General features: G+C 42.4%; 1 protein-coding gene across 3 annotated transcripts; it reads right to left on the bottom strand.

The window, feature by feature from the left end:
• Nucleotides 1-635: 635 nt before the first annotated feature.
• On the bottom strand, nucleotides 636-24843 carry LOC146684601 (segment polarity protein dishevelled homolog DVL-1-like). 3 transcript variants are annotated; one of them, XM_085444442.1, is made up of 16 exons: nucleotides 24397-24843; nucleotides 19623-19692; nucleotides 16118-16239; nucleotides 13457-13575; nucleotides 8224-8362; nucleotides 7762-7855; nucleotides 7545-7614; nucleotides 7289-7428; nucleotides 6770-6846; nucleotides 6267-6334; nucleotides 6065-6142; nucleotides 5821-5955; nucleotides 5100-5267; nucleotides 4760-4975; nucleotides 2287-2781; nucleotides 636-2178 (listed from the first exon to the last, which is right to left on the bottom strand). In XM_085444442.1, the coding sequence occupies exons 1-16, from the start codon at nucleotides 24564-24566 to the stop codon at nucleotides 2171-2173; spliced, it is 2169 nt and encodes a 722-aa protein (XP_085300568.1). In that variant the 5' UTR covers nucleotides 24567-24843; the 3' UTR covers nucleotides 636-2170. The 3 variants fall into 3 exon arrangements, with proteins under 3 accessions (XP_085300568.1, XP_085300566.1, XP_085300569.1); XM_085444440.1 differs by having other exon boundaries at nucleotides 636-2781; XM_085444443.1 differs by lacking the exons at nucleotides 13457-13575; nucleotides 16118-16239; nucleotides 19623-19692; nucleotides 24397-24843 and adding an exon at nucleotides 10442-13440 and having other exon boundaries at nucleotides 636-2781.
• Nucleotides 24844-25386: the final 543 nt, after the last annotated feature.

Below are 25386 nucleotides of genomic sequence, written 5' to 3'. Positions count from 1 at the left end.
CAATCTGCTGGTAAATGAGTGTGCGCTCATATTTGCATGTAGGCTGACATAAGCTTCAGAGTCAGTCAACCTGGAACTGTCATGGCAGAAGGCTTTGTTAATGTGGGACTACACGTTTTCACTTTACCCGTTGGCCTGTATTTCAAACAGCACGAAGGCGATTACAGGTCATTGCGCTCTTCTGGGGGCTGCTGTTCTAGTAGAGTAACTTATTCTGCCTACACAGCACTTCCTTCCTGACGAGCATTTTTATTACACACCCACCATAGATGTAGGTGTGTGACGTCACTCAGCAACCGCGGCTGTGGTTGTGGGTCAAGTAGATGGGGGTCTGTACTATACAGTCGGCTTGTTGTTGTATAGCCGTTTTACAAGTAACACCAGCCCACTGGGAAAGTACACGTAATTGGTGTACTGGAAACTCCACTCAGGGGTGTTAACTGTCAAGTGTCAAAACCAACATTAAAACTTTGTTGCAACATATTAACCCATCTCGGCTATAATTGTAAATGGTTGTCTATTCTTCAGGCGACTGTTTTGTTGACCACAGGCCGGTCATGAACACCAACCACCCACGAGATTGTGTCATACATTTGAAATGCATGATACTGCTTTCGAATTAAAACAGGCTTAAGCACATTTTCAAATCGCATTTTTATCATTTTATCAGTCAAATGTATAGTTTGTACAATAATATACACAAAACAATGTCTCCACCTAGTGGCATTTCACTCAGTCTCCAGGTGAGGTGAAAAATGAAGACAGTGTTTTGAACATATATATTTTTATTCATATATATATAATAAATTTCTATTTACAATTTATTCTTCTTTTTTTAGAGAAAATTAAAGAGAAAGCTTTGATTGCAAACAGTGCTTCATACTAAAGGGAGGGAAGGACAAAATGGGAAAGTGCTCATAAAACTAGTGTGTGTGTTATTTCCCTCTTGTAACTATATTTTAGGTAGATACAACAGGGATTTGCCATTGTTTTGCAAGGAGATCACCATCTGAAAGCCAGGATTCCCCTTGAAGTCACTCTGAACACAACAACTAGAAGTGACAGCTTCAACAGTATGAAGAGCCATGTCCACCAAACAATGTGAGGCTTTGGCTTTTATCACACTGACTTTTCAACAAAGTCCACAACTGAAGGAGACAAACCTGATGCTTTTGTCAAACTACTTTATCTAATCAACCTTTGAGTTTGCTTTCACAGTTTGCTGTTGTGAGTGTCCAAAGTTTGCAATCCTGCTGATCTTTAAACATGTTTAAACTAAGTGTTATGGGTGTCAGGGTTTAATCACTGACAGAAATAATGATACATTCGACAAAGCACACCTAGGACATTGAGAAATGGCCACCGTTTCATAAAGAGTGATGCCTGATTGTCGGTCAGTCATTCGTAGTAGACAAAGTATGACACCATCAATGCAAAAGGATCACATAAATAACATCACGAAAATGTTCCAGTGTATGGATTCTTCCTTTAGAACATAGGAAAGAGGTAACCTCCTCCCCCAATAACGGTAATACTTTAAACAAAATGAATGAATACGTTTTCTTTAAAGCAGGTGAGACAGTCATGCAATATGCAGCCTAGTCGAACTAAAGGCTGGCTACAGGGTCTCCCTTATGGAAATCCTCAGATTGTGAACTGATCAAGGTTAGCGTTATTAGTAGTTGGCAGGTAAGAGCTTAAATACGCCAGTGGCAGCGCCTTGACATAAGGGGAGTGGGGCCAGAGTAATGTGCTAAACTGTAGCATTATACACAAATATGAGTTAGGTGTTCCAGTCCGAGTTTTATGTCCAGAAAAAGATTCGTAGGCCATAGTTATTGGCCTGGGTCTGGGGGATTGAGATCCAGGCCCAGCCAGCTTAAAGGCGCAGAACAGAAAATATCCTAGGTAGAGTACACACTCCCAAAAATGTCTGCATGGCATCTTTACAGAAATCAGTACACTGAATACCACTCACGTTTCACAAACTGTACACGTCACGTCAATACAAAAGAGGGTTTTCAGCCAGAGGACCCCTGCTTGTGTGCGAGAGGACTACTCCTGTTGTGCTCTTGCTGCCTGTATTCCTTTGCTTGGACATCAGAGGGACAGACAGCAGGGGGCTGTGGAGAGGGCCAGTCAGTGTCTACATTCTGAAGTTTAGAGATGGTCAAAAGACTGAGAGGAAAAAGGAGAACAGGGTTGAAAGGGATCAGGGAGAGCTGTTTTGTGCTCACTGAGTTAAAAAGGCACTGTTCTGTCACATGATGTCAACAAAGAACTCACAGGGATTGCCCATAGCATGCTGGAAGGACTGGCGACTGGCGGTGAGCTCAGGAGGAACGGCTGCTAACTCTCTCCCAGGTGGGGCTCCAGGAGGCGTGCTACTGTTGAATGAGGTCTTGGGGGCCAGACGGGCCAGACAATAAGGGGGAGGCAAGCCTGGGGGGCCGTAGGAGGAGGCATGGCTTCGCTCGCTCTGGGCACAGGAGCCTGGAGCTGGCTGAGTAAAGGCGGCGTGGCTGTAGGTGAACGGGGGGTGGTTGTTCTGTGTGACAGGGTGGCTCCTGTGTGAATGACTGTGGCTGAGACTTGACCTTGCGTGACTTTGGCTAGAGATGGCGTGGCTGTGATGGCTCATTTGACTGGCAGATCTGTCACCACGCCGCCCTCCGCGGATTCCTGGCTCTGATTCACTGCATGTTGACCTTTGACCCTTTTCCTGTGGGGATGAACGTCTACCTTTGCCTGCGCTGGGGTTGGATCCACTGCTTCGGCTTCCTGTTGATTGGGGGGGAAAAAAAAAAAAAAAAAAAAAAAAAAAAGAAAACAGAGATTAACAGGTTAAGACTTCAATAGAATATAAAACACCCACAAATACACAGTGAGCAGCTGCAAGTCATCAGCTACTGATGATTCACGACCGGCTACCGATAAACAAAGACAAAAGGTCACACATTAAACATCAGCTTAATAAAGACTTCTTGAACTCCACCAGAATTAAGCATAACATGAAAAGGTGCTCATGTTTGAAACACAGTAAAATGTGTCAATGTTAATAAATACATTACTGCACTTTGTTTAAGGTGTGACCACATTTTTTGTTATGCAGTCTAGCAAAAGTCAGTCAAGGGCAAACATGATTATCTCAGTGATTTCTGCCCCAAATTCTGATGCAGCAACTGATATTAAGGCTTTTTCTTATATTCATACAAACACTGAAACAGTCAAAGATCATAAATATAAAGATGACACACCTGCATCAGAAAGATTACCACAAAGCACTTGATGAACAACGCAGAATGACGTATTTGTCGTGTTGTCAATTTCTCAGTAATAATACGTGTCACAACTCTCAATGCTGTTAATAAACACTGCTGGCATCAGACTAATGGAGGTGTATCACACTGTTGCAAAATCAAACATTCCACGCCTCCCCTTCCACAGTGAGCCCAACAGCACTGGGTAAAGTGGTGCATGATTGCCCCCTATCAGCAAGAATGATAGCACAAGCCTCAGAGTGCTCATCCTGCATCATGCACCTCCCAGCACAGTACGAATGCATGCCTAGAGGCACAGAGAGGGAGAATCGGACGTCAGGAGAGTCACAGACAGGATACACATGGACCAAAGAAAAATTATGGGACGGGCAGAGAGAGAAAAAACAAAAAACCCAACAAAAACCTTAAAGCTACAGTATGAGACGTGGAGAACGTTGAGCACAAGAGAAAGAGAGGAGTGGCAGAATAAGATTGAATGGTAAAATAGAGAGAGCAGCAGAGGAGGAGAGGGGGTTAGCAGGCTTACCGGTTCCCCCAGTGTCCGGGGACTACCTCCTCCTTCAGTCTACCGTTGCCCAGCAGAAACAGAGGGAACAACAGAATTACACACACCTCCCAGCCCAGTCGTTCCTCTACTACCTGTCGTGTCCTAGTGCACTTTCCCCCGTTAGCTCCAAACCAACGTAACGCCGGTGGCTGTTACTGATCCTTTATATGCAAATATGCAGAAACTGTCCCCAAGATTTCTCACATGCACTCATTACCATGAATGCTTGCTCTTTTCTGAACGCTCCCAAAGAAAGAAAACCATGACATTTATTTGTCACTTGTCTTCCCAAAATTTGCTGATAAACGAAACCAAAACTAACCGAAAGAATGGCAACTGGGCGAAATTAAAATATGGATGAGCCACTCAAAACAATGAAAATAAGACAGAGAGATGGTAATATATAGTTTCACATCTTTTGTCTGGGCTACGTAGTAAAAAATATACAGCAACATTACCCCTGCCAGCTACTTATACGTACCGCCCCAGCGCAGACAACAAAAACCATGCAGCACCATCACATTTTGATTCAAAAATCAAAACAAAAGATCATTCAAGAACTAATGGAGACACATGGACTTAGTGTTGATCATTTCAAGCTGGTGATTGATAATCACATGGTTGATCAGATCTGTTTTGTGTACACACCCAGTACTGCAGAGCTGTCCGCTGCATGACTCAAGATGCTCATGATTGACCTTGACAATACAGGACGCATTTTAGAACACAGATATTTATATTGTATTGAATAATGCAATCCAATGTCCACTTCCTGCCCAGAGAGCCAGTAAAGCTAACATTAGCATGAGCCAGACATTCGTTAATATGCCAGAAAGACTTCATTAATGTCGTGTTGCATGTTGAGCGAATATATTATATTAATCAACGATAGGCTGATGGAAAACTCGTCTTGCCCCTCCTTATTGCTTACCCTCACTGTGTTGGCTGCCTGCGCTCCCACTGTGGAAACTGTGGCATGGGTCTGAGTATCCTGGCGGAAAGCTCGGGGGTGCAGTGGGGAAAGGAGGGTAGGGGAATGGCTGCCCGCCCAGAGGCCAGGGGTTGCTAGTGGGAGGTAGTGGTGCCAAAGTGTCCTGCTCAGAACCTCCACCACTGGATCCTTCATTCAAATTGAGTGAGGCCATGTCTTGAGGAGAGAGGGAAAAAAAGCAGCAGAGAGGGACAGAGTTAGTATAATCCTTCTATTTAAAAAGAAAATGCCATAAATGTGTGAGCTGCTTAATTAATGTAGGTGTGAAAAGTGGATGTACTTTGGCAGAGGTCCCCAAAGGTATAGTAGCACTGTTCAGAGAAGGTGATCTTATTGACAGTGTGTCTCAAGTAACCGTGCTTCAACAGACTGCTCGCGTACTTCCTCGCATCGCGCCTATCCTTGAATCCTTCCACTCTGGAGTACAGCCAGTCCACTACATCAGCACCTAGCATGGCAAAGAATGCACACGTGGACATGAAGTTCAGTTCCCTGATGCGTGGAACAGATGCTAAAAATACCACTTATATGCAGCAACCACACATCAACCACAACTGCAATAGTTAGGGCAAGCAGCACAATGCTGCAAAACCTTTGAATGAAGTTAGTGGAGCTAATGCTAGAACTACGATGCTAATGCTTTTCAGAAAAAACAAGAGTCTACATGACTTGAAAAAAAAAAACTTATATGATGTTGTTTGTTGTGTTTAGAAAGAGTAAACTACCTAAAAAATTATATTTTTAGATACCATGCATTTGAATTGATTTCAGTCTTGTAATTTAATATTGTGCTCTCTAGGAAACCTACTGATTTCTTTATTTCCCTTTTTTAAAGAAAAAAAAAAGCCTTACTGAGTTATTTTTATTGCCCACACTCAGCACAGAGGTTTCGATCACTATGCATGCAATGCATGTCTGCACATTTCCAAGTAACCAGCATTGTTTACAGTAATACAGCCACTGTTTCTATATAAATTTCTGCATTGGGTAGATTTTCTCACCTATAACAGCATTTGCAATGGTGATCTTCAACCACATCCTGTCTCGAATCTCTAGGCCAGAATCAGGCAACTGCATCACTTTGACAATAGTTGCCATATCTGTTTTACTTACAGACAGAGGCAAGTCATCAAACTCTGAGATGGAAAAAGAGAAACAATTTTGATCATTGTGACCTCATTATTTATAGTTCAGTTACTGAGAAGTGACCTTTTATACTGGAACAAAGCAGCAGGTAACCTTTACCATAGTGAGGGTAAGGTGCAGTTAGGGCTGTGGTGTGTGAAATCCAGGCTGCAGGATCAATGGGTCTCACTGGCTCAGCTGAGAAAATAAAACAAAACGAGAAACTTTTTATAAATAGGACAAAGTGAACACGGTATGGTTTAAACATTATCAGGTCATCATTTGCGTTGCTCCAAATATTACACCACACTGTCTGTCTTACCACGAGGAATGGTGAAGTAGCTTCGGGGAGATGGGTCCCAACATTTGGCAACAGTAAGACTAATGGGACTGGATATACATAGAAAATAAATGTTACTCTTAGAAAAATCATACACAGAAATATGCTGTACTTGTTCCCTTTTTTAAAAACACCAAAGCTGAATAATCTACTGCGCATTGTCATTCTACTGCGAATAACTTTACGTAACATAATCAAACTTGTCAAATGTGAAAGCCGTCGATGGCTTTCATTTCCTATAAATCCTTTAATGTCAGCTACTCATTCTACTGATGAGCAGTCGACACTGACTAAGAAAGACGAAAGGTCAACTTCCAGGAAAAGTTGCAACAGTGTCCAACGGTCAAGCAGCATTATCAACTAGCTTTTCCTATTTATTTAGATCCTTTGATTTTCTATACAGCCCCATGACTCACCAGCACATTGGTTCTGATATTAATTAAATTTCATCTGATTTCAATAATCTTCCAAGAAAGAGTCCTTACCCAGTTTTGGAAACAATCTCTCTCAGGATCCTCACAGCGTCATCATTGCTCATGTTCTCAAAGTTGACGTCATTCACCTGATTGACAGACAAAACCAACAATGTAATTTCTTTACATTTCTCGACCATGTTTTACTAACTAAAATATTATTTTGAAGTTCTGAAGAGAACTTCGATGCATTTATACTGTGCACGTATTAATCTCTGCTGTTCTTTTAGGGGTTCACATGGCTGCAAATCCTAAGGTCCTTTTGATGGAATAAACCCCCACAATCATAAAACAACCTATACTGTTTGTATCGGGGCCACAACAAATTGGAAGCGTCCATCGCAAACAGAACAAAGGATGGGGAAGGAAAAGAGAGGCAGGATTCCAAGTTTTACATAAGAGTTTAACAAGGGAACTAAATACAACCGTCATTATTAACATGCAGCAAAACCTCAGAGAGATGTTGTCACTGCAACAGCAAATTCGAGGCACAATTATTACCAGTTCAAATATCTCGTTATGGAAGCGTACCTGTAGTAGCATGTCTCCAGGTTCTATTCTGCCATCAGCAGCTACAGCTCCTCCCTTCATGATAGAGCCGATGTAAATACCGCCGTCCCCCCGGTCATTACTCTGACCGACAATACTGATACCAAGGAAGTTGTATTTTTCTGTTGAGATTAAAGCAGGGGATGAATACAGTTACAAAGACTCGCTTTGGTATTGATATGAATTCTACATTAAATTCTATGACGTTAAAAAATAGGCATGGATGCAACAGGTTTACCCATGTTTAGTGTGACGGTGATAATGTTTAGGCTCATCGTGGAGTCTGTGATACTGCTGAAAGACGATGACTGGTAAAGGAAGAAGAGGTTACAGTGAGCATATTGTGAATAAAAGTGGCAAAAAGCCCATTTCAAACAATTTATTCATGTGTTTCAAGCACTCAGTGTCAATGTCACTTTCAGCAGGGGCACTGATGTGTTTTAAGAGGTGCATACCCGGTCGATCTTTGCCACTTTGTGCCTCCGTCTGCGCCGTTTGTGTCTGCGCATCAGCTGTGAAGACGAACTCTGTTCTGTGGAACTACTGAGCCTGAAGAAGAAAGTGAAATCAAGGAAAAGATGGAATATTAAATAGGGTATATGAATAAGGCCAGAGTGAGCAATTTAAGCTATTTAGTATATTCATTGGGAATTTTCCTTAAAACTCTGTGAAGGTCTATGTACACACATACAGTTTCAACAAAATAATAAATTGTTAGCCTTGCTATTCCTATTTAAATGAATTTCTAACACACGCACTATATCTGATTGTAGTTTAAGTGGTTAAGTCTGATTTATTGTTGCAAATTCTTCACTGTTTTTGCAGCTTTTATGAAAAGAAAAACAACAAATCACATCAGAAAGAAGACAAAGCGACCAAGTTAAGTGTTTCAATGGCAAAACTGGAGAAGAACTTACCTGCTAGCATCCTCATCTTCTTCACTGTCGACAAATGAGCTGGACTCCAGCTCACTGCTCATTACTGAGGCACTGTCGTAACCCATGGCCGAGTCCCTTGCAGTGCGCTCTGATTTGGAGTGACCATTGATGCGAGGGACTGTAGAGAAAAAGTGCACAGCAGCAGTAAGTCAGATGGAGAGGGGGGGGGGGGGGGGGGGTCATCATTGCAGGGTGAAGTGAGAATAAGAGAGCAACCAGAAGGCGAGGAAGGAAGGAGTTAATGAGAGTGGCTGGAATACAAAACAAAAATCATCTGCAACAAGCATTAAACTGTGATCTCAGGAAGATGTGGACATTGAACTGAAATATATCTTCAATTAGACCCTCCTGCAGGTGGAATAACATGAATTAAAAAAAAATGTAGCAATAAAAATGAAAAATAAACGCATTTTTTTAATACAGTACACGGATTTGTAGACTTTGCAGAAAACCAAGAAAAAGTAGTGCCCTCCCATCTAGGGTTGCCAACTCCCTGAAAAATAAATAAGGGACACCTCGTGGCCAGGGCCGGGCGACCCAGTTGTCTTCACCCTTCCCAGTGTGGTGAATTTTCTAGCTCTTTTTTTGTGTGTGAAATTATTTTTTTAACCATTTCACTTGAATTTGATTTAAGTAGATGTGTATTCTTTGTGATATGAACACATGTGAAACAAATGATCATTTAGCCATTTATTTTTTAGCTCAAAATGACAACATTAACACAATAAAACAGGTCTCCTTCTTAAACAGAAGCCTGTCATGCTTAACTTTTGAGAATATAAGTAAATCTTTCTTTAAAAGAACTCTGTCCTGCTTAACTTAAAATAATAGAAAACAATAGAAAGAAAAACATTCTTGTAACAGTGCTCATTTAGTGCATTTAGTACAATTGGCTTAATGCTAATCAGCTGCTCCTGTTTGTAAACCCGCTTGTTCCCATGATTACGCATCTTAACTCATCATCATTATTCATCTATGTATTACTTTTATGTATTAGTCATCAATTTGTTGTAATCATCTATCCTTACAGTTGTTTATTACACAAAATAAATTATATTATCACACTTCTGGCCACATAGCGCTGATATTCACTGCACATGCCCATAGTAACTTTTTCCAGCCAGGTGTTTTCCTTTTCCCATTTTTCCCTTTCTCTGAACAAACATTGTTGCTCTAATGCTGGGCTTACACTGTGCGGTTTTAGGCCCATTTTGAGCCGATTTTTGAGTGATCGGACCGATTTTGGCCTTCATCGTGCATCGTGTAGTATACATGGGGTAACGAGAAGTGATTAACACCTCACGACCAGCTCCCGATCATCAATCGCTCGTGAGGGTCTCACCACAGCCGCTCACACTGCTCGCGCGCAAACACGTAAACGTTGGTGTAAAAGATGGAGCAGCACGGCTGTGCAGCGTGTGATCTGGACACAAGCAATGGAGGCACACAACCGTGAAAATAGTTGGATTTACATTGCTGCTCAGTCACAGCTGCCCGATCAATGTTTTTCATTAGCAATTTAGCAAAGTTGATGGTGGTGGTGTGCGTGTCTGTGTGAGTGAGTGAAAGACGGAGAGAGAGAGTGCGACAGATTTTCTGTTATAACCTTCATGTTATGGAGGCACAGTGTGAGCACTCAGGTCGCATCAGAGCATCGGGCGGTATAGTGTGAGACCCTGCATCGTGACCTACCAACTTCTAACCCCTGCGAGTCAATCGTGCAGTTTGAGCAGGAGCTGAATAACGTGACTGAAAAAAATCGCACAGTGTTTGCCCAGCTTTAGGTGTACTGTCGTCCGAGACTTGCACCGCAGTGTCGGCGTTTGTTTCCCTGTTGGCCATGCTTCTTGTTGTGGTCATCTGTTGTCTTCCGGTATTTTCTCCGTAAGCGACCTTTCCTTGACCAATGAGATGAGCGGTAATCTGAATTGTCATACTCGTAAGTGTGCTGTCAGCTCATTGGTCACAAAGCAGGAGAGGGGCTGGGAATTATGTTTTCAAACAAAGCGTTAATTCCATTAAAAGTTATAGACTACTTTTGATTCTCACTGTATTACGGGACAAAGTGCGTCCCTTATTAGCTCAATACGGGACGTGTACTTTTGTTTCGAAATACGGGACGATTCCGTTTTTTAAGGGACGGTTGGCAACCCTACTCCCATCAGAGGAAAACTACCAGGTCTGTCTCCATACGTACATTGGCAGTGAGGTGGCGCAGTCTCAGGGTAACAGCGGATTGGCTGAAAAGGTCTCACAAGGCGAAGAGGGCGTGGTAGCCAACGTACTCGCCGAGAGCAAGCAAAACATTCCAGCAATGTAGTAGTTCCCATCGCTAGCTCCGCCCACAGGGTGCTCATTTGAAAGACGAGCTACTGCACATAAACACTCAATCAGCAGAGGGACCTGACATCCAGTGTTAAGACTCACTCAAACATATTTCCTCTCGCACTCTGCTGACTGGCGCCAGAGAAAACAAAAAAACAAACAAACAAAAAGCAAGTGTGCAGGTTCACCAAGCCAGCCTGAAAAATCTGCGTCTTTGTGCTCTGCTCCGTCTGTGCTAGCTGCTCTCTAAAAAGCCTGAGCCCCAGTCAGTCTATGCCCACCAGCTGGCTGTTGACACACTTCACAGCTTATCTACAATAGAGGAAGTGCCAGAAATAGGGAATACACAAAACGACAAACTATCAAGAGTGACGTGTAGTAAAACAAGAAGCGAGTGCTATGACTCAACAGCAAAGTCACGTTTTGAATGAATATGCGAAACTTTGAACACGGCATTATCGTGACCTTTCCGAAAGCTGTGACACTTCCAGCAATTGACTGTTTTGTGTGAACTCTGATCTTTAAAGAGAGAAACATGCAGTCTAAATAATTCTATAATCAATCGAGCTGCCTTTTGATGAGAATCGCTCATAAACAGAACCAGCCTATAAAAGCTTACACCTATTAAATAAAAATGTCACCTTGCTTCAAAAAACAAGAGCCTCCCTATTTTAACCAACTATCCATAACTCTGGAAAAACAGAAAAATAACACCAGCGTTAAATTAACCACAAAAAACAATAGAAAATATTCCAAAGCCCAACACCATCCCGGGAAATAACACAGCGAATCCCTCTCACCGCAGCTGACAGCACGCCTTCTTCCAATGAACAGAGAAAGTGAGCTGAGAGTGAGGAGAAAGTATTACCTCCTCCCTGACTCTCATGCACGCAACTGTTGAATGACTGTTACTCTGCCTCTGACCAATCAGACAATGGTATCCTCCAAAGCAGAGAGAAAATAATATGTGATTTTATACGATAAGCTGTCTTCTCCCCTCCCTTCCTCAGGTGAAAGCACTGTCGAGTGATTGAAATCACAAAAGCTTTGCAGCCCTAATACAACAAGAACAGGAAAATGAGCTGAAGACACTTTTTCATAACAGAGAGTAGTTTATGTTCACCAGCTGTTTTGCAGGCTTTGTGTAATACTTTAATACAAACATAAGTGCTCAGGCTTAACTGTGTCTTCTCTGACCTCAGCCTTGAAATCCTGACGGCTCTGTACAGCATAACATTTAATGCCACGGGAACGCTCCCCCCCCCCTTTGTTGGCCACAGTTGTCCTCTAATACAACTGGTTAAGATACAGAACACCTGGCAGCCTTAAAACAGATCATATCCCATAACTCCATGAGGTAGTCTTGCACCTGTTCTCCCTCTTAAATTTTTTAACTGCTCCATTATTCATCCTTGAATGCTACAGCGCAGGAAAGAAAACTGAGAAAGACGAGAGAGAGAGAATAGTTTGACAAGTCTGAACATTTTAACCGATCTTTGTAAAACAGCGAGGAACGCTCGCATGTGTATAAGGTGACAGGGGAATTCCTGCTGCTGCTGATGATGATGCTGCAGGCAGTGAGGCACAGAGGTGGGAGGAGGTATCTGTCTTTACGCCTCGCTGTGTCACTCGGTGAAATTAAAGCTGAATTACACTTAATTGGACTTTGTTACACAAATTTATGAACCAGTTCCTCTTGGAGTTTCTCCGGGAAAGTATATGTGCTTCTAGATTGGATTGAAGTCAGTAAACACAGACAACGGGGTGGATAACATTGAGTTTGTGATCCTTCTCACATGCAAAAAACAACAGATGTTCAGTTGGCTGTTAGCAGCAGCGGCAGCAGCAATATGTCTGTGCCAAGTCAAAAGCATCATCATGGAGTGCACCAGCGTGATCACGATGAAATCACTGGCTATGCTCATGTGCAGATAGTCTGCTAAGATAAATCTGTTCCCCATCTACAGCCCTCCATACAACCCCAACCTGATGCTGTAATCAGTGATGCTAATTGCACCACATAAATTAATGAGTATTTAGTTAATGAGCCTGGAGCGCAGGATGCAAGGAGCCAGGCTTGCTGTGAAGAGAGGACAAAGGGGAAGGGGGGAGCGAGAGAAAGAAAGCGAGAGAGAAGAGCACAGTGATTTTTGCTGTCAGTGAAAACAATGGCAGACTGCGATTGTTTATTACTTGGTGCCAAAAAACCAACTAATTTTGTCAAAAATACCTGTGTGGGACAGAAACCGGATGAAAGCGGGTACCTCTACTGATCGCCAATGTGCTTATATGGGTAACCACTGCAAAACCTTCCTGTTCTCTGTTGTGGATAGCACAGACAGCCTCCCTTACTGAAAACACTGAGCCTGCAAATAGGAGTTCTTGCGAAGGAGCAGGAAAGTGCTGCGCCTCTCCTACCGAAGAGCTTGTAATAGAAATTGCTGTAGTCAAATGTCAGCACAATAAAGCAAATGCATTTGCACTTGATAACAGTTCTCAGGAGCTTTTAAAGTCAAGATCCAATCAATTTCTTTTCCAGATGGAATGGAGGCATTTTTTATTTCAACAGTGACTGCAACAGACTCCTGTTATAATTCAGACCTGAGAGCCACAGAAGAAACAGAAAAGAAAGACAACTACTGGCCAACTATTCCAAAAACGCTGACATACAGTGAACTTTTTGCTTTAACATAGCTGCAGTTGAACATGTACCACTTGAGCCCCAGGGACCTTTTTTCATACATGTCTACTTCCCGTCCACATTTTTTGGTGATTGACTTGTGCGGAGTATGAGAGTTAAATGAAGAGGTACTGAAAAGTAATAAGTTGGAAATGACAAGATAATTGCGTTTTTGGGATCCATCTGTTCCTGGCTGATAATACTCACGCTCAGTTTCTCGAGCTCTCCTCCGTGCGCGCTCTCTCTCTCGCTCTCTGCGGTGGCTTAGGAGAGACTCTGTACCAGTCTCTGTGTCCAGGCCGTCACGACTGCTCACTGCATTGGCACTGCAATACACGCATCGGAAAACTTCAGTCAGCTTCATAATGATGTACAAAACACAGAGTATCTCAGTCTGCCTCGCAGAAAGTGTTTCAAATGAATTCTCTAGCCAGCCTGACACCAACACTCCTGAACATAATCCCTAGCTACAGTATACTTCTGTCTGTTATAGTATCTGTATGCCTGCCATCCAACCTTAGGGGAATATGCAACTCATATCATGACTCTGTTTCAAATTCAGTCCCTCTGGCCAAAATAGCAATTTCATTGTTCGGTGGTATGTGATGTGTTTTTCACTAAGTGTCATTAATGACCAGATACCCTGAGAGGGAGCCATTCTGGACAATACTGGCATTAATGAGACCTATTGAAAGCCCAGATGGTGCCTGGAGCATGATTGGGAGAGAGACAGAGAAGAGAATGACAGATCGCATAAAAAGTGAGAAGTGGTAGATCAGGTGTGGGCTGAGCAATAAGCCGGCCTGTGTGTACTTGAGGTCTGGAAGGAGTCTGGGGGCTCTGGAAGAGCTGGCGGGCAGATTGTTATTCTGTCAGAGGGCTGGAGACGCCGTGGCCTCAGGCACGAGGGTTAAGGGACTCACACTGCCACCGGGCTCCTAGGAAACCTGAACCCGATGAGAACTCTACTCAACCCTGTCAGTCAGTCACACGCACTTAGGCACGTATGCAACATGTATCTGACACCTGAATACCTAAATAATCACACCTGCGTAAATGTCAGTGCACGCGCACAAACAGTCAAAATCAAAGTGTATAAACAGAAAAAAGAGGCATAAAAAACCAAACCTGTGAGCAAACATCATTCCTCGTTTGAAAACAATGTTCTCGCACACCTCAGTGCCTACGTGTGGCTGACCAATGCAAATGAAAATCTCAGGAGCAGACAGGATGCCGTGTCTGCCGTGTTCACTCAGCGGGATGAAGCACTCAATTGAGCATGCTTACATGCGCGTGCTACAGAGTACTAATGGGTGCACCTGGGCCCGGCTTCACCAGCACAGGTCAGTGCATGTATGCAAAAATCAGTGAAGATGCACACTTCAGGTGCATTTCTAGTGGAACTGATTAGAAAGCTATGTGATGATCGATGCGGTGGCCACTGCCTCGCTGTTAGCCCTGTCAAAACCTGTCAAAGGGCGCTCACCAGCCAGCCGACGGATCTGCTATTCTGGTGGGAGATTATCCGAGGCGCTAGGCTCCAGCTGTGAACAAATGCCACCCCCTTTCAATCCCCACACCTACCACCCCCTCTCCCTGTTGCCAATAGCCCCCCCCCCCTCCCATTGGGAAATGGAGATGGGTGCTTTTAATGTCTGCTAATCCGGATTACCGAGCAGAAGCACATCAGTGTGTCCATTTTCAGACCAAAACACCTATTCTGTGTGTGCTCATCAAATAGAGCCATTCACGCCGACAAACACGAGATGCATGAATAAAGCACAAAGAGAAAATGATGTGGTAATAATATTCTAGCTATTTGCAGACAGCGGTACAGGGGGGAAGGCTGGATTCATTTCAGAAAGAGGGGAGGTTCGCGATAGGGAATTCACCATGCTGTAAAAAGGCCTGGCTGTCTGACTCAAAGAGCGAAAGAGAAAGAGAGAGCGAGGCACGGAGGGGGCGGGTAAAGGGGCCGGCAGACAGTTTGCTGTTTTTTCCACAAGGTGGCGGTAGTCAAAGCTGGCTGGGAACAATAACATCATCAGGCCAGATGACAGCCAAACAGGAGTGAGCAGCCCATAGAGGGCAAAAGAGAGCTGAGATGTCAAACAGTAGATAAAGAGATACACTGAGACATGACAGATTGCATGTTCTCAATATAGAGCCTCAGCTATATTGCTCTAGTGCTGTAATGGCAATGACTCTTGGCCTCCACTGCCCCCAGCCCTTTTGGCTATATTTAGGAAGGGACTTCTCCTTAGTGATTACAGTTATATTTTTTAAATCTGCTGGTTTTAAGGCAAAGTCTGGACTCAGGTAGCCATAACGTTGAGAAAATCTCAATTTTTGAGTGCTTAAGCAATAATATGATTCAGGCCACATGTGCTTTTTTTTTAAGAGTATGGATGAATGCTCTTAGTGACTGAATACAATGAGCCTCACTTGAGTGCCAGTATTTGCCTGAAGAGGTTTATGCTGTCAAGGCTATTTCAAGAATCAGCCGCCCAAGCAGCATGCGCATCGTGTTTACATAGACGAGCGGAGTAACGCCTTACTCCATGGCTGTGTGGGCGGGAATATATACCCAAGTGGGAAAAATACTCACGCCTATGCATATTCCCACACTGTAGTGTTAGCACATACTTCATGCTATATTCACACAGCGGCGGAGCGACCGTCTACACTCCCCATGTGAGCCTGTGACGATAAATCTCTCTGTGGCACGTTCCACGTTCTGATTAGCACATATAGCGTGCTGTGAAATGAAAAGGTCAACCGGTACGCAGGGCTGCGTGCTTGAATACATCTGCCTACACGAGTGTGTGTAATTGTGCATACATGACGAGCGGCAATCATCCTACTCACTGGAAGGACGGGGGCCGTGAGTCCCCGATGCCCCCTGTTCTCTCGAGGGGTGGGGGAAGTTCTGGATGGCTCTCCGTGCATTGAGATCCTCCATCAGAGTGTGCACTCTCTGCCAGGACCAACTGAAAAAGACAGGTTGGAGGAAACAAAATTATTCATTACAGATTAGACATATTCAGGTCAAAGACAAGAACACGTTATGCTGTGCATATTTTATTGTATTCTATAGGCTGCATAGTGTGGACACAGAACTAGAAGAAAGAAACTCTGTAACCACGCAAACTCAAAGATAAACTCAGAGACAGACGTCTCTTAAGCGCGAGTCCACTCAGGGGAGGCTGTGAAATTGAGATGTGGTAAAAAGGCCTACTGATGACTTCTGGCTATGCTTATACAACTTGAGAAACACTGCAAGCTACTTAGAAACTTAAAAGACTTCTGTTCTTTTACTCAGCTGAGTGTCGGTACAAAGGATGATGTACAATGACCCATCCTTTCATCTGAGCCAGAATAATGAAAGTTAAAGCAGACAGGCGAGGAAAGCCCAACAACTCTGTGGGCTGTGATTATTCTAATGCAAGCCTGGGGGTTCACAGGCATCGCTATGGTGCCACTCGATTCTCAAATAAAGAGTGGGATACTTTTCTTTTCTCCATTACAACGGATATAAGTGTTACTGCAATTTCCATCACCTTCTGTGCCTGCCGTGTACTGACTTGCTGGCTTTCTTCTCGAAACATCCTAAGAAGGAGCAGATTTCTCTCTGGTCCTTGGATCTCCAGTTTTATAGAAATTTGTTTCTATTTAAAACAGCGGCTGGTGACCAAAATGCTGTAATTCTAAAGAAAAATCAATGACATAAAAACATAGGACAAGCTGACAGAATTGAGCTTGAAGGAGTGTATAACTTTAAAAGATCAGAAAGGTACGAAGGCGCTAACCCATGCAGTGCCTTAAAAATAAATAATAAAATCTTAAAATCAATTTAAAAACCGACTGGCAGCCAGTGTAAAGATGCTAGTATAGGACATATATGGTGGATGCATTTATTACATTATTTTCCTTCTGGCTTTGAGAGTTTTTTATGGTAGACCTTGAAGAGAATTCCTGATATATTTTTTCCCAAATACTTTAAAATGTACACACTGGATTATTTTATCTAAGGCCTTAATCAGAATCAGAATCAGAATAATTCCAAAGGAAATGATGTGGTTACAGTTGCTTTAAGAACAACAGTAACAGATTTAACTAAATTAAATAATACAATATATTACAAAGTCACAAAATATAAGAAAAAACTCTAATATACAAACAGCTCAATTATAAATATCCAGAATATTACAGAGATTAAATATATATGATTGAAATTAACTTAATGAACGTAACTAATTTTGGAAACACTGGACTTGCTAATCACACTGACATAAATATGTGGACCAGGTTAATCTTCATATTACAGCCAGAATCTCTGACGGCCCAAATACGGCACATATTCCAAAAAGCACATCAGATAAATTACAGAGTATTTCAATCTAGCCCAATCTGGTTTGCAAGGACCCTCCCTGGGTATGTCTTTAAATTCCATTAAAATCACCAATAAAATAATCAAAAGCACAAACTTCTTCGGCAATTTACATAATAACGTCCCAAAACTGTAGCTTTAAAAATTGTTCTAATATGAGTGTAAAATGATTTCAGCCATGTTCCATCTTAGGTTCTGCAGCTCCCCCAGCATCATAGGCAGTATTCTTAATTATTAATGCATTACGATTGATCTGACATTGCCCCACGAGCAAATGTTTATCTTTTCATTTTATACTAAGTTTAATAGCACAGAAATTTTCCTTCCTTTTGAAATGTTTAAACATGCAAGAAAAATAAGTCTACATCAACCTCACCGTATATGTAGTCTAGTTAGTGGAATCTAATATATTTTTAATTGATTTATTGTCTGAATAACTATTAGAATAATAAGTCCAGTTAGCATGTGTGGCTAACCTACGGTGTGCAGGTGTTTTAATCACAAGAATTTTTTAACAAGGAAGAAATAATGACTGCAGAGGAAATGCTGTGCAGCGACACCACAAATTGTGATTTTCTTTCTAAAACGAATACATCAGTCACTTCACCTGCAAAGTTTAACATTAAAATGATAAACGAGAAAGAAAGAAAACATAATAAAGTGTAAAATCATCAAATCAGTCTGCTGAGAGCTCTTTGAATAGCAACACATATTTGTGAAAACGGGAGCTGGACTTAAATAAAATGTGGCGCAATCATGAGGAAACATGTACATATTAGGACTAACTGTTATATAACAGTTGACTAACTGTGACCACACTTAATCACAAGTGGAGGCTATTGTGAGAGAGTATCGACAACAATTAAGTGTTATTGAGCAAGACAGTCGCTAACAAGTACACAAACACCACCATGTGGCTCTCTCTGACCTCTGACCTCCCCAAGCGGAAAGAAAAATAATGAGTTTCCCCATAGGGATCAATAAAGTACGATCTATACAAGACATTGTTAAAAAAAACAAAAAGACACTGAGCAAATTAAATTACAGACCTTCAAACTAATTTATAAATCTTTGCTGCTACTTTTGGATCAATATTTAGAGACAGACGTTCTTTGTCCTATATATATATATATGACTGATTAAGGTGTAAATCCTTCTCTAATAAAGATAGACTGATTTAATTTGGCATAGCCTATTGTCTCTGTAGACATGGGTTCACGGTGCTGTTTGTCTTCAGTAATTAAAAACACTAGAAATACACAGTGTATGTGGCCAAAGGATTGCAGCAGATTAGGGCTATCAAACTCATATAGTTCATAAAGAAGTACAAGTAACTGTAAATTACCATCCATGTACAAAAGAGATGAATAACTTCAGAAAAACCAAAGCAATTCCAACAATATGTCTCATATTCTTTCACATTTAGTTACTGTTACTATCATTACATGTGAATGACAACATATTGATCGCCATGCATCTACAAAGGCACCAAAGCTAAACTAAACAACGCTTTTATCATTCAAACAGCTTGTGATCTACAAATGAGCTAAAATAATAACAAATTTCCACTCCAGTAGCATCATCAGCTCTATTCACAATGCTGAGATTTCATTGTAAAACTATAATTATTAATAACTTCTATGCAATTTTTACACTTTGCAAAGACACCCAGCTTGACTGCACCACTGAATGGATTTCATGGGTGTATGTTTGACCCCCCCTGAAGTAAATGGTCATTTTAATGGTCAACCTAAACCAGCTCTTTTGTTACCAGGGCCTGGTTTAATATCTAATGGATTCACTCACACCTTTATAGCACAGATGAACAATAGCTTAAGGTGAAGAGTGTTTGATAACTTATGTGGAGGCGTTGCATTTTAATATGTACATGATCTATGGGTGCTCCACATATCTTTGCATAGAGCTGAGACTACACAGCCAGGTGAACAGGGGCAACACGGATGAGCCATCCATCTCACTTACCCAGGACACTACTCTCCCGTTGAAGCATGGCAGCTTGGCGTTGTCATCAGAGATTTCTTCTTTGACGACCCTAGGGAGCAGGCAGACAGATACAGTCAGGCTCACTAACCAGTGGTCGGACACAGAGTTGGCTCAACAACACAGCATGGGTCGACCTGCAATGTTGCCCCACGCTGAGTGACATTCACGCACTGAAAGCCACGTTTTCAACATTGTTTTCGATCAGCTTTGCACCCTTTGTAGCATGAAGCAAGCTCATAGAGTAGCGGTGGTGCTGCATTCAGTTTCTATCCTTGATTTATAAATATCATGGCTATCAGACCACTTACCCTGAGCACAACAATGTAACAACAGCTCTGCCTACAAGGGAGAGAACTATAAATCAGATAGATAGATAGATAGATAGATAGATAGATAGATAGATAGATAGATAGATAGATAGATAGATAGATAGATAGATAGATAGATAGATAGATAGATAGATAGATAGATAGATAGATAGATAGATAGATAGATAGATAGATAGATAGATAGATAGATAGAGTAGGAAATGCCTCATAACTGCGACAACGAGGCGTCAAGCGTGTATTAATAGGGTGATCCTGTGCGAGCGCCTCCTTCAGTTTGGCTGTAAATTCCCAACAAAAATACCTCCCAGTTACCCTTTGACCCTCTGGGAAACAGTTCAGCAGCAAGCCGTCACCACACCTGCTCAGCTTGTGTCACACAGATCAGGCCTGGAGCTTGCTGAGGGGCAGGAGACGATCTGGCAAAACACACTCTGACACAAGTCACGGGGCTCTAACATCCTAATATATTTACCAGATTCCACTGTAACTCCCTGGATGACTTTATGTGTTGTATGTTGATTGTTTTTTGAGAAGGATTTTCCTGGAAAGGCAGCAACTAAGCATTTCTGAGTCTGTGGAGATCTCACGTAAGCTTCTTGGCTTTGAACATGAAAAAGGGAGAGGCATGACTTGAGAGCAGCAGGAAATCCAAAGACGATTTTATGCAGCGGTGTCTCTGACAGCGACTTTACAGCTTTTTTTTCTCGTCCTGTTTTGCCAGAACGTCCCTGCAACTGAAATGATTAGCCAAGCTAGTTGTGTTTTTGTGTGCACTGCCGCTGTGGGAGCTGCATTGCTGGGAGTGGTGGACAGAGATAACGTAGCCTTGTGGCTGGAACTGACGACCACAGAGTCTGCTGCTGTGGCATGTTCCACCTCAGGGAGGAAAAGGGAGGGCGGTGAGGGCCGAGTCTGCCGGCCACTCGTTAGGTAGGAAGTGTTTGCATCCTCTCTCTCAAGCTGCATGACCAGCTGTACAGTGACTTGTGAGGATGTGGGAGTGGCCTGTATAAATAAAATAGGAATGATTGCTTCTTCCTAAAGTTTGACAAAAATAAGGATTTCCATTCACACATTTGACCTGTGCAAGTGTAGTTTATGCTTTTTGGCGTGCAAAATACTTTCGCTTTGTGTTGTAAGATATGAGCTGAGACGCAATTCCAATGATAACAGCTGATGACTTTAACATCTTCCATCTGATATCAGGACCTGCTTTAGTTTCACTTCTGAACCCTAAGCACAGACGCACAAATGTACGCACAAACACACACACACCGTAAACCCTGTTTAGAAAGCAATGTGTCTGGTGTGGGCTGCTGTCAAAGATCTGACTTCTTAGGGCTGACAGCTTAAATAGGTCTTAACAGATTTCACAGGATAATGACTAGATTTACCCCGGTGATCGTGGAATATTCCGCCGCTGGTGATATTTGTGTAGCTGGGAAAGATTAGATGTGTTTGTTTATGCTTTGAAAGACAGAGGAGGGCTAGGTTAACTTGCAGCCTAGAACAGAAACCAGAGGTGGGAGAATCCAGCCACCTCAGACCAGCCATCCAATGACTTTGGTGGGCTCATGCTAATGACACTTTAAACAGGGAAGCAAAATATTTGTAGTCAAACAAGTTTGTGAACAGACTGACTTCAATATGCCTCCGGGTCTCACTCAGTAAACACCTCAATTCAAATTTAACCATGTGTAAAGCTGGTAATAATAGCAAGTGTACTGTCAATGGCGCGTGACGCTTAAAATCACAAAGTTCATACGTTTCAGTTCAGTATGTGATTGTTATCATTGCAGTTGATGCTATGACATCAGATTCTGGTATCACCTTCAAATCTGTCACAATCTGTAAATGATAAAAGCAAGCAAGGAGTGACGGGAGTGCGTTTGTGCAAAAAGCTGCAGATTTTTGTCCTCTAACTACAGCAGGAGAAAGATCCCCTTACCAGCCCCCTATTTTCTGAGGCACAAACAAGACTGTTTCTTTCAGACCTTCAGCTTGGCTGCTTCCTCAGCTCCAGAGCGCCTCTGTGACTTGCATTATAGTGAGGTTTCAAACCCACTCACCACCAGTGGCAATGACAAAACGCCATATCATCACCTTGAAGTCTCCAAAAAAACCAAGTGGGTTGCTTCAAAACAACCCAGCCAATTAGCTTCCTGTCTTATGAATATGGATGAGCGAATGAATATTACTGACAAAAAAAACAAACAAACAAAACAACTGAAGTATGAAATGTGTACACGAAATGTTCATCGCTTAATTTGCTGTGCTCTGTTCTGTGGATGGAAATGCCACATCCCCTAGTTACACGTTTTCCATGCAATTCCAAAGGGACCTGAAACGGCACGTTCACCGCGGTAAGCCGAAGCAGCCGGGGCGCAAACCGTTTATCAAATTTGTGTGGCCATTCCTTAAAGAGCTGATATGGCCAACACAAATGTAGTTCAGCAATCCCATAAGAAAATGGCAGTTTTCTCCCCTGCGCACCAGGGGGTCTACTACAGAGAACCTTGCACTGACTGCTCATTTACATTTCAAACACTGTCTATAACTGCAAGGGATTTGATGTTTTCCCTCTCTGCTCAGCAGTCTTATTCCTCCCTTGCTAATTCTCCAGCAGCCATACTGTCTGTGTGTATGCAGTGCAGCCAGCACGGCTACCACAAAGCGCTGCTTTCCTCTGTGCCTTTGACTGAGTTTGCTTCCATACTGTGCCAGTACCATACGGCACTGGACTCACAGAGCCTGAATATCCAAGCGTAACTCAAAGGCAGGAATGCTTGTAGAAATGCCTTTGTAATATCTACATGGAACTCGACCCTGTCCAGTTCACAGTGTAATATGACTGTGTGCTTTATGCTTTGTAATGCATATGCAGGAAAAGAATCTACGAGGCTGTGAGTTTAGCAACTTGGAGTCATGTCTCTATGTGGAGAGAGCAAACACGCTTTGTTTGTTTCCATAATCTGCTTGTCGATCACCTGAGGCCCAGTGAGCAGCCCGGCCTGCAGCGCAAGACAGGCAGGAAGCCAGGCCTGGGGACAAAGCGGCGCACCAAGACTAGCCTGCAACCAGGAAGAGCCAGTTTCCCTCACAAGGTCAGGCTGCAGTGGAAATGCATGACGTTCGGCTCTGTAGACACTGCCTGCCTCTGCATTTCCTCAAATCATTTTTGCGATTACGCTGCTAGATACAAATGTACATAGGCCCGTGTATGACTCCTCAGATTGGAATGAGAACAGTCACTGACACAAATATGTCATCCTCAGCAGAGGCCTGACACAAGTTGATCTTGCTGACCGAGAGAACTGGAGAGCTTTGTAGACCTCGTGTAACGCCTGAAAACCAGGATGGGTTGACAAAAAGAGGGGCAGAAAAAAAAAGAAAGACAAGACTAAAACATGGAGGAAATATTTCTGTTCTGACATTCAGTGAAGGAAGTGAAGGTAACTACATTTTTAGGGTAGGATAAATAACAAAATATTCACATTTAAATCTTTTGCGTACACCGTTATTTTACCCAGCATGCTGTCCCCATCAACACCCCCTATTTTGCTTCTACAGACAATCTACATCATAATTACCATTAGTAAATTAAATTACCCATGTCTCTCTCATAATAACATTAAATGATAAAAGCCAGTGAATTGTAGGATATAACTAGATGGCAGACAACTGCACCACCAGCACGCATTATTTAACTTTGATGTTTTCCTTAGGAGCTCTGTAATAACACAATATATTACAATGCTGATCAGAAAATTTAGCGAGACAACTACTTTAAGGACTGAATGCTGTTAGAAGAATTATTCAGAAAGGTGATAAGATGATGCACAGTCACCATCACTGCCATGTGGTTCCCAAATTGCCTTGGGATCCACCTGCAGTGCACAATATGTGTTAGTAAACAAATACAACCATATAATTCATTAATAAATAAATATTTTTAATGGTTATTTCGAACCCTGCTAAAATTATAACCAGGTACTGGGAAATAGACCATTACGAAATCTGAGAAGTTGAATATTGAGACCTCGCCAGCATTGCTCTGACAGTCATATTCCACATGGTTAATATATTGAGGTTAATATGAGAAGCAGTGGTCTGGCTCTGTGTAATGCACGCAGGTCTGCGTCATTAGGGCTCTGGACAGATCTGGTACAACTTCAAACCCTCAAGTGTCTCCTCCGCTGAGCACAGGGTAGCCTGTAATAATGAGCAGGTGCCAAGAGCAGACATGGAAACAGACACGGTTCTATATAGTTTTGCGCACATGTAGCAATCTGGCAGTCGGGATCGTTTGATGTTGCCTATAATGATAGCTGTAATAAAAGGTGTAAATACACACCGCAGCAAATAGCAAATGAGCCACACGAACAGGCTAATAATAATAATGATCGCCGACAGTAGCCACTTACCCAAAATCCTGGTCCATGGATTTGAAGAAGAATTTGTAGCTGTTGACCGGCCGATTGTTGAGGACATTTTTAAAATCCGCTAATGTGACTTTCTCCGGAGGAACAGACAGTTTGACCAGATAAGGAGTCTCCTCCTCGTCAATGTGATAAATTATTTTAGTCTCCGCCATGAGAGTGTGAAAAGGGGAGGACAATCATGGGAAAGCAAAAAGGGTTGGCAGCGCAATAAACAGGCCTGCTATGTTACCAGCTACCCGGAGAATAACATAGCAGCGTTCCCTAATATATAACCCTGTATAGCCCGCGACGGAAAATACAACTCCGTGCCTTTGACAAACACAGCGAAAATCCAGGCATAATCGCGTTATGAGTGCCTGTATTCCTGCTCCAGTGTGAGTCGGTACGGTGGCTCTCTCGGCACTAAAACAGGAAGGGACAGTCCACATCCTTGCGATATGGAGTTGGGAATATTGCTATTTTTCACAAGCTAATTGGTTAGACAGTGCTGTCATCTAGCGGTGTATCTGGGGTGTGCGCAGGCCACCTTATACAACACACTCACACAGCTTCCTCCACAGTAGCCTACAGTCATGACATAGAACAAAGGAGGATGTGCAGCGGCCCAATGAAGCATGGATACTGCTTTCCTGTTATTATAATTGACTTTATACTGCAGTTCTTATTGCGTAAAGCAGCGTCACTTAAATTCAAGCTTTCATCCGATATTTATTCATCAGTTATTTTTATTCTTATGAAAATAAAGGGAAGCCCAAAATATATGAGGCCAAAATTGTCTTATTAGTATATTGTAGAAATAACATACTCATGCAGATTTTTCTTTTACTTATTCATCACAAGTTTCTTGGTCATCCGTTCACCAGATTAAGTGGGCTAATGTCTTTGGACTCTAGAATGACCAGGTGTCCCACTTGTGGTCCCCATCTCATATACCAAGACAAATACCCAATATTTTGATTAGCTCTTGTTAAC

The sequence above is a fragment of the Copadichromis virginalis genome, linkage group LG20 (assembly GCF_057382275.1).
Source record: "Copadichromis virginalis isolate Kocher_CV1m ecotype Utaka linkage group LG20, C_Virginalis_male_GT1.1, whole genome shotgun sequence".
NCBI classification, from domain to species: Eukaryota; Metazoa; Chordata; class Actinopteri; order Cichliformes; family Cichlidae; genus Copadichromis; species Copadichromis virginalis.
The sequence above is the reverse complement of the archived record's forward strand: the minus strand, read 5'-3'. Positions and strand labels throughout refer to the sequence as shown.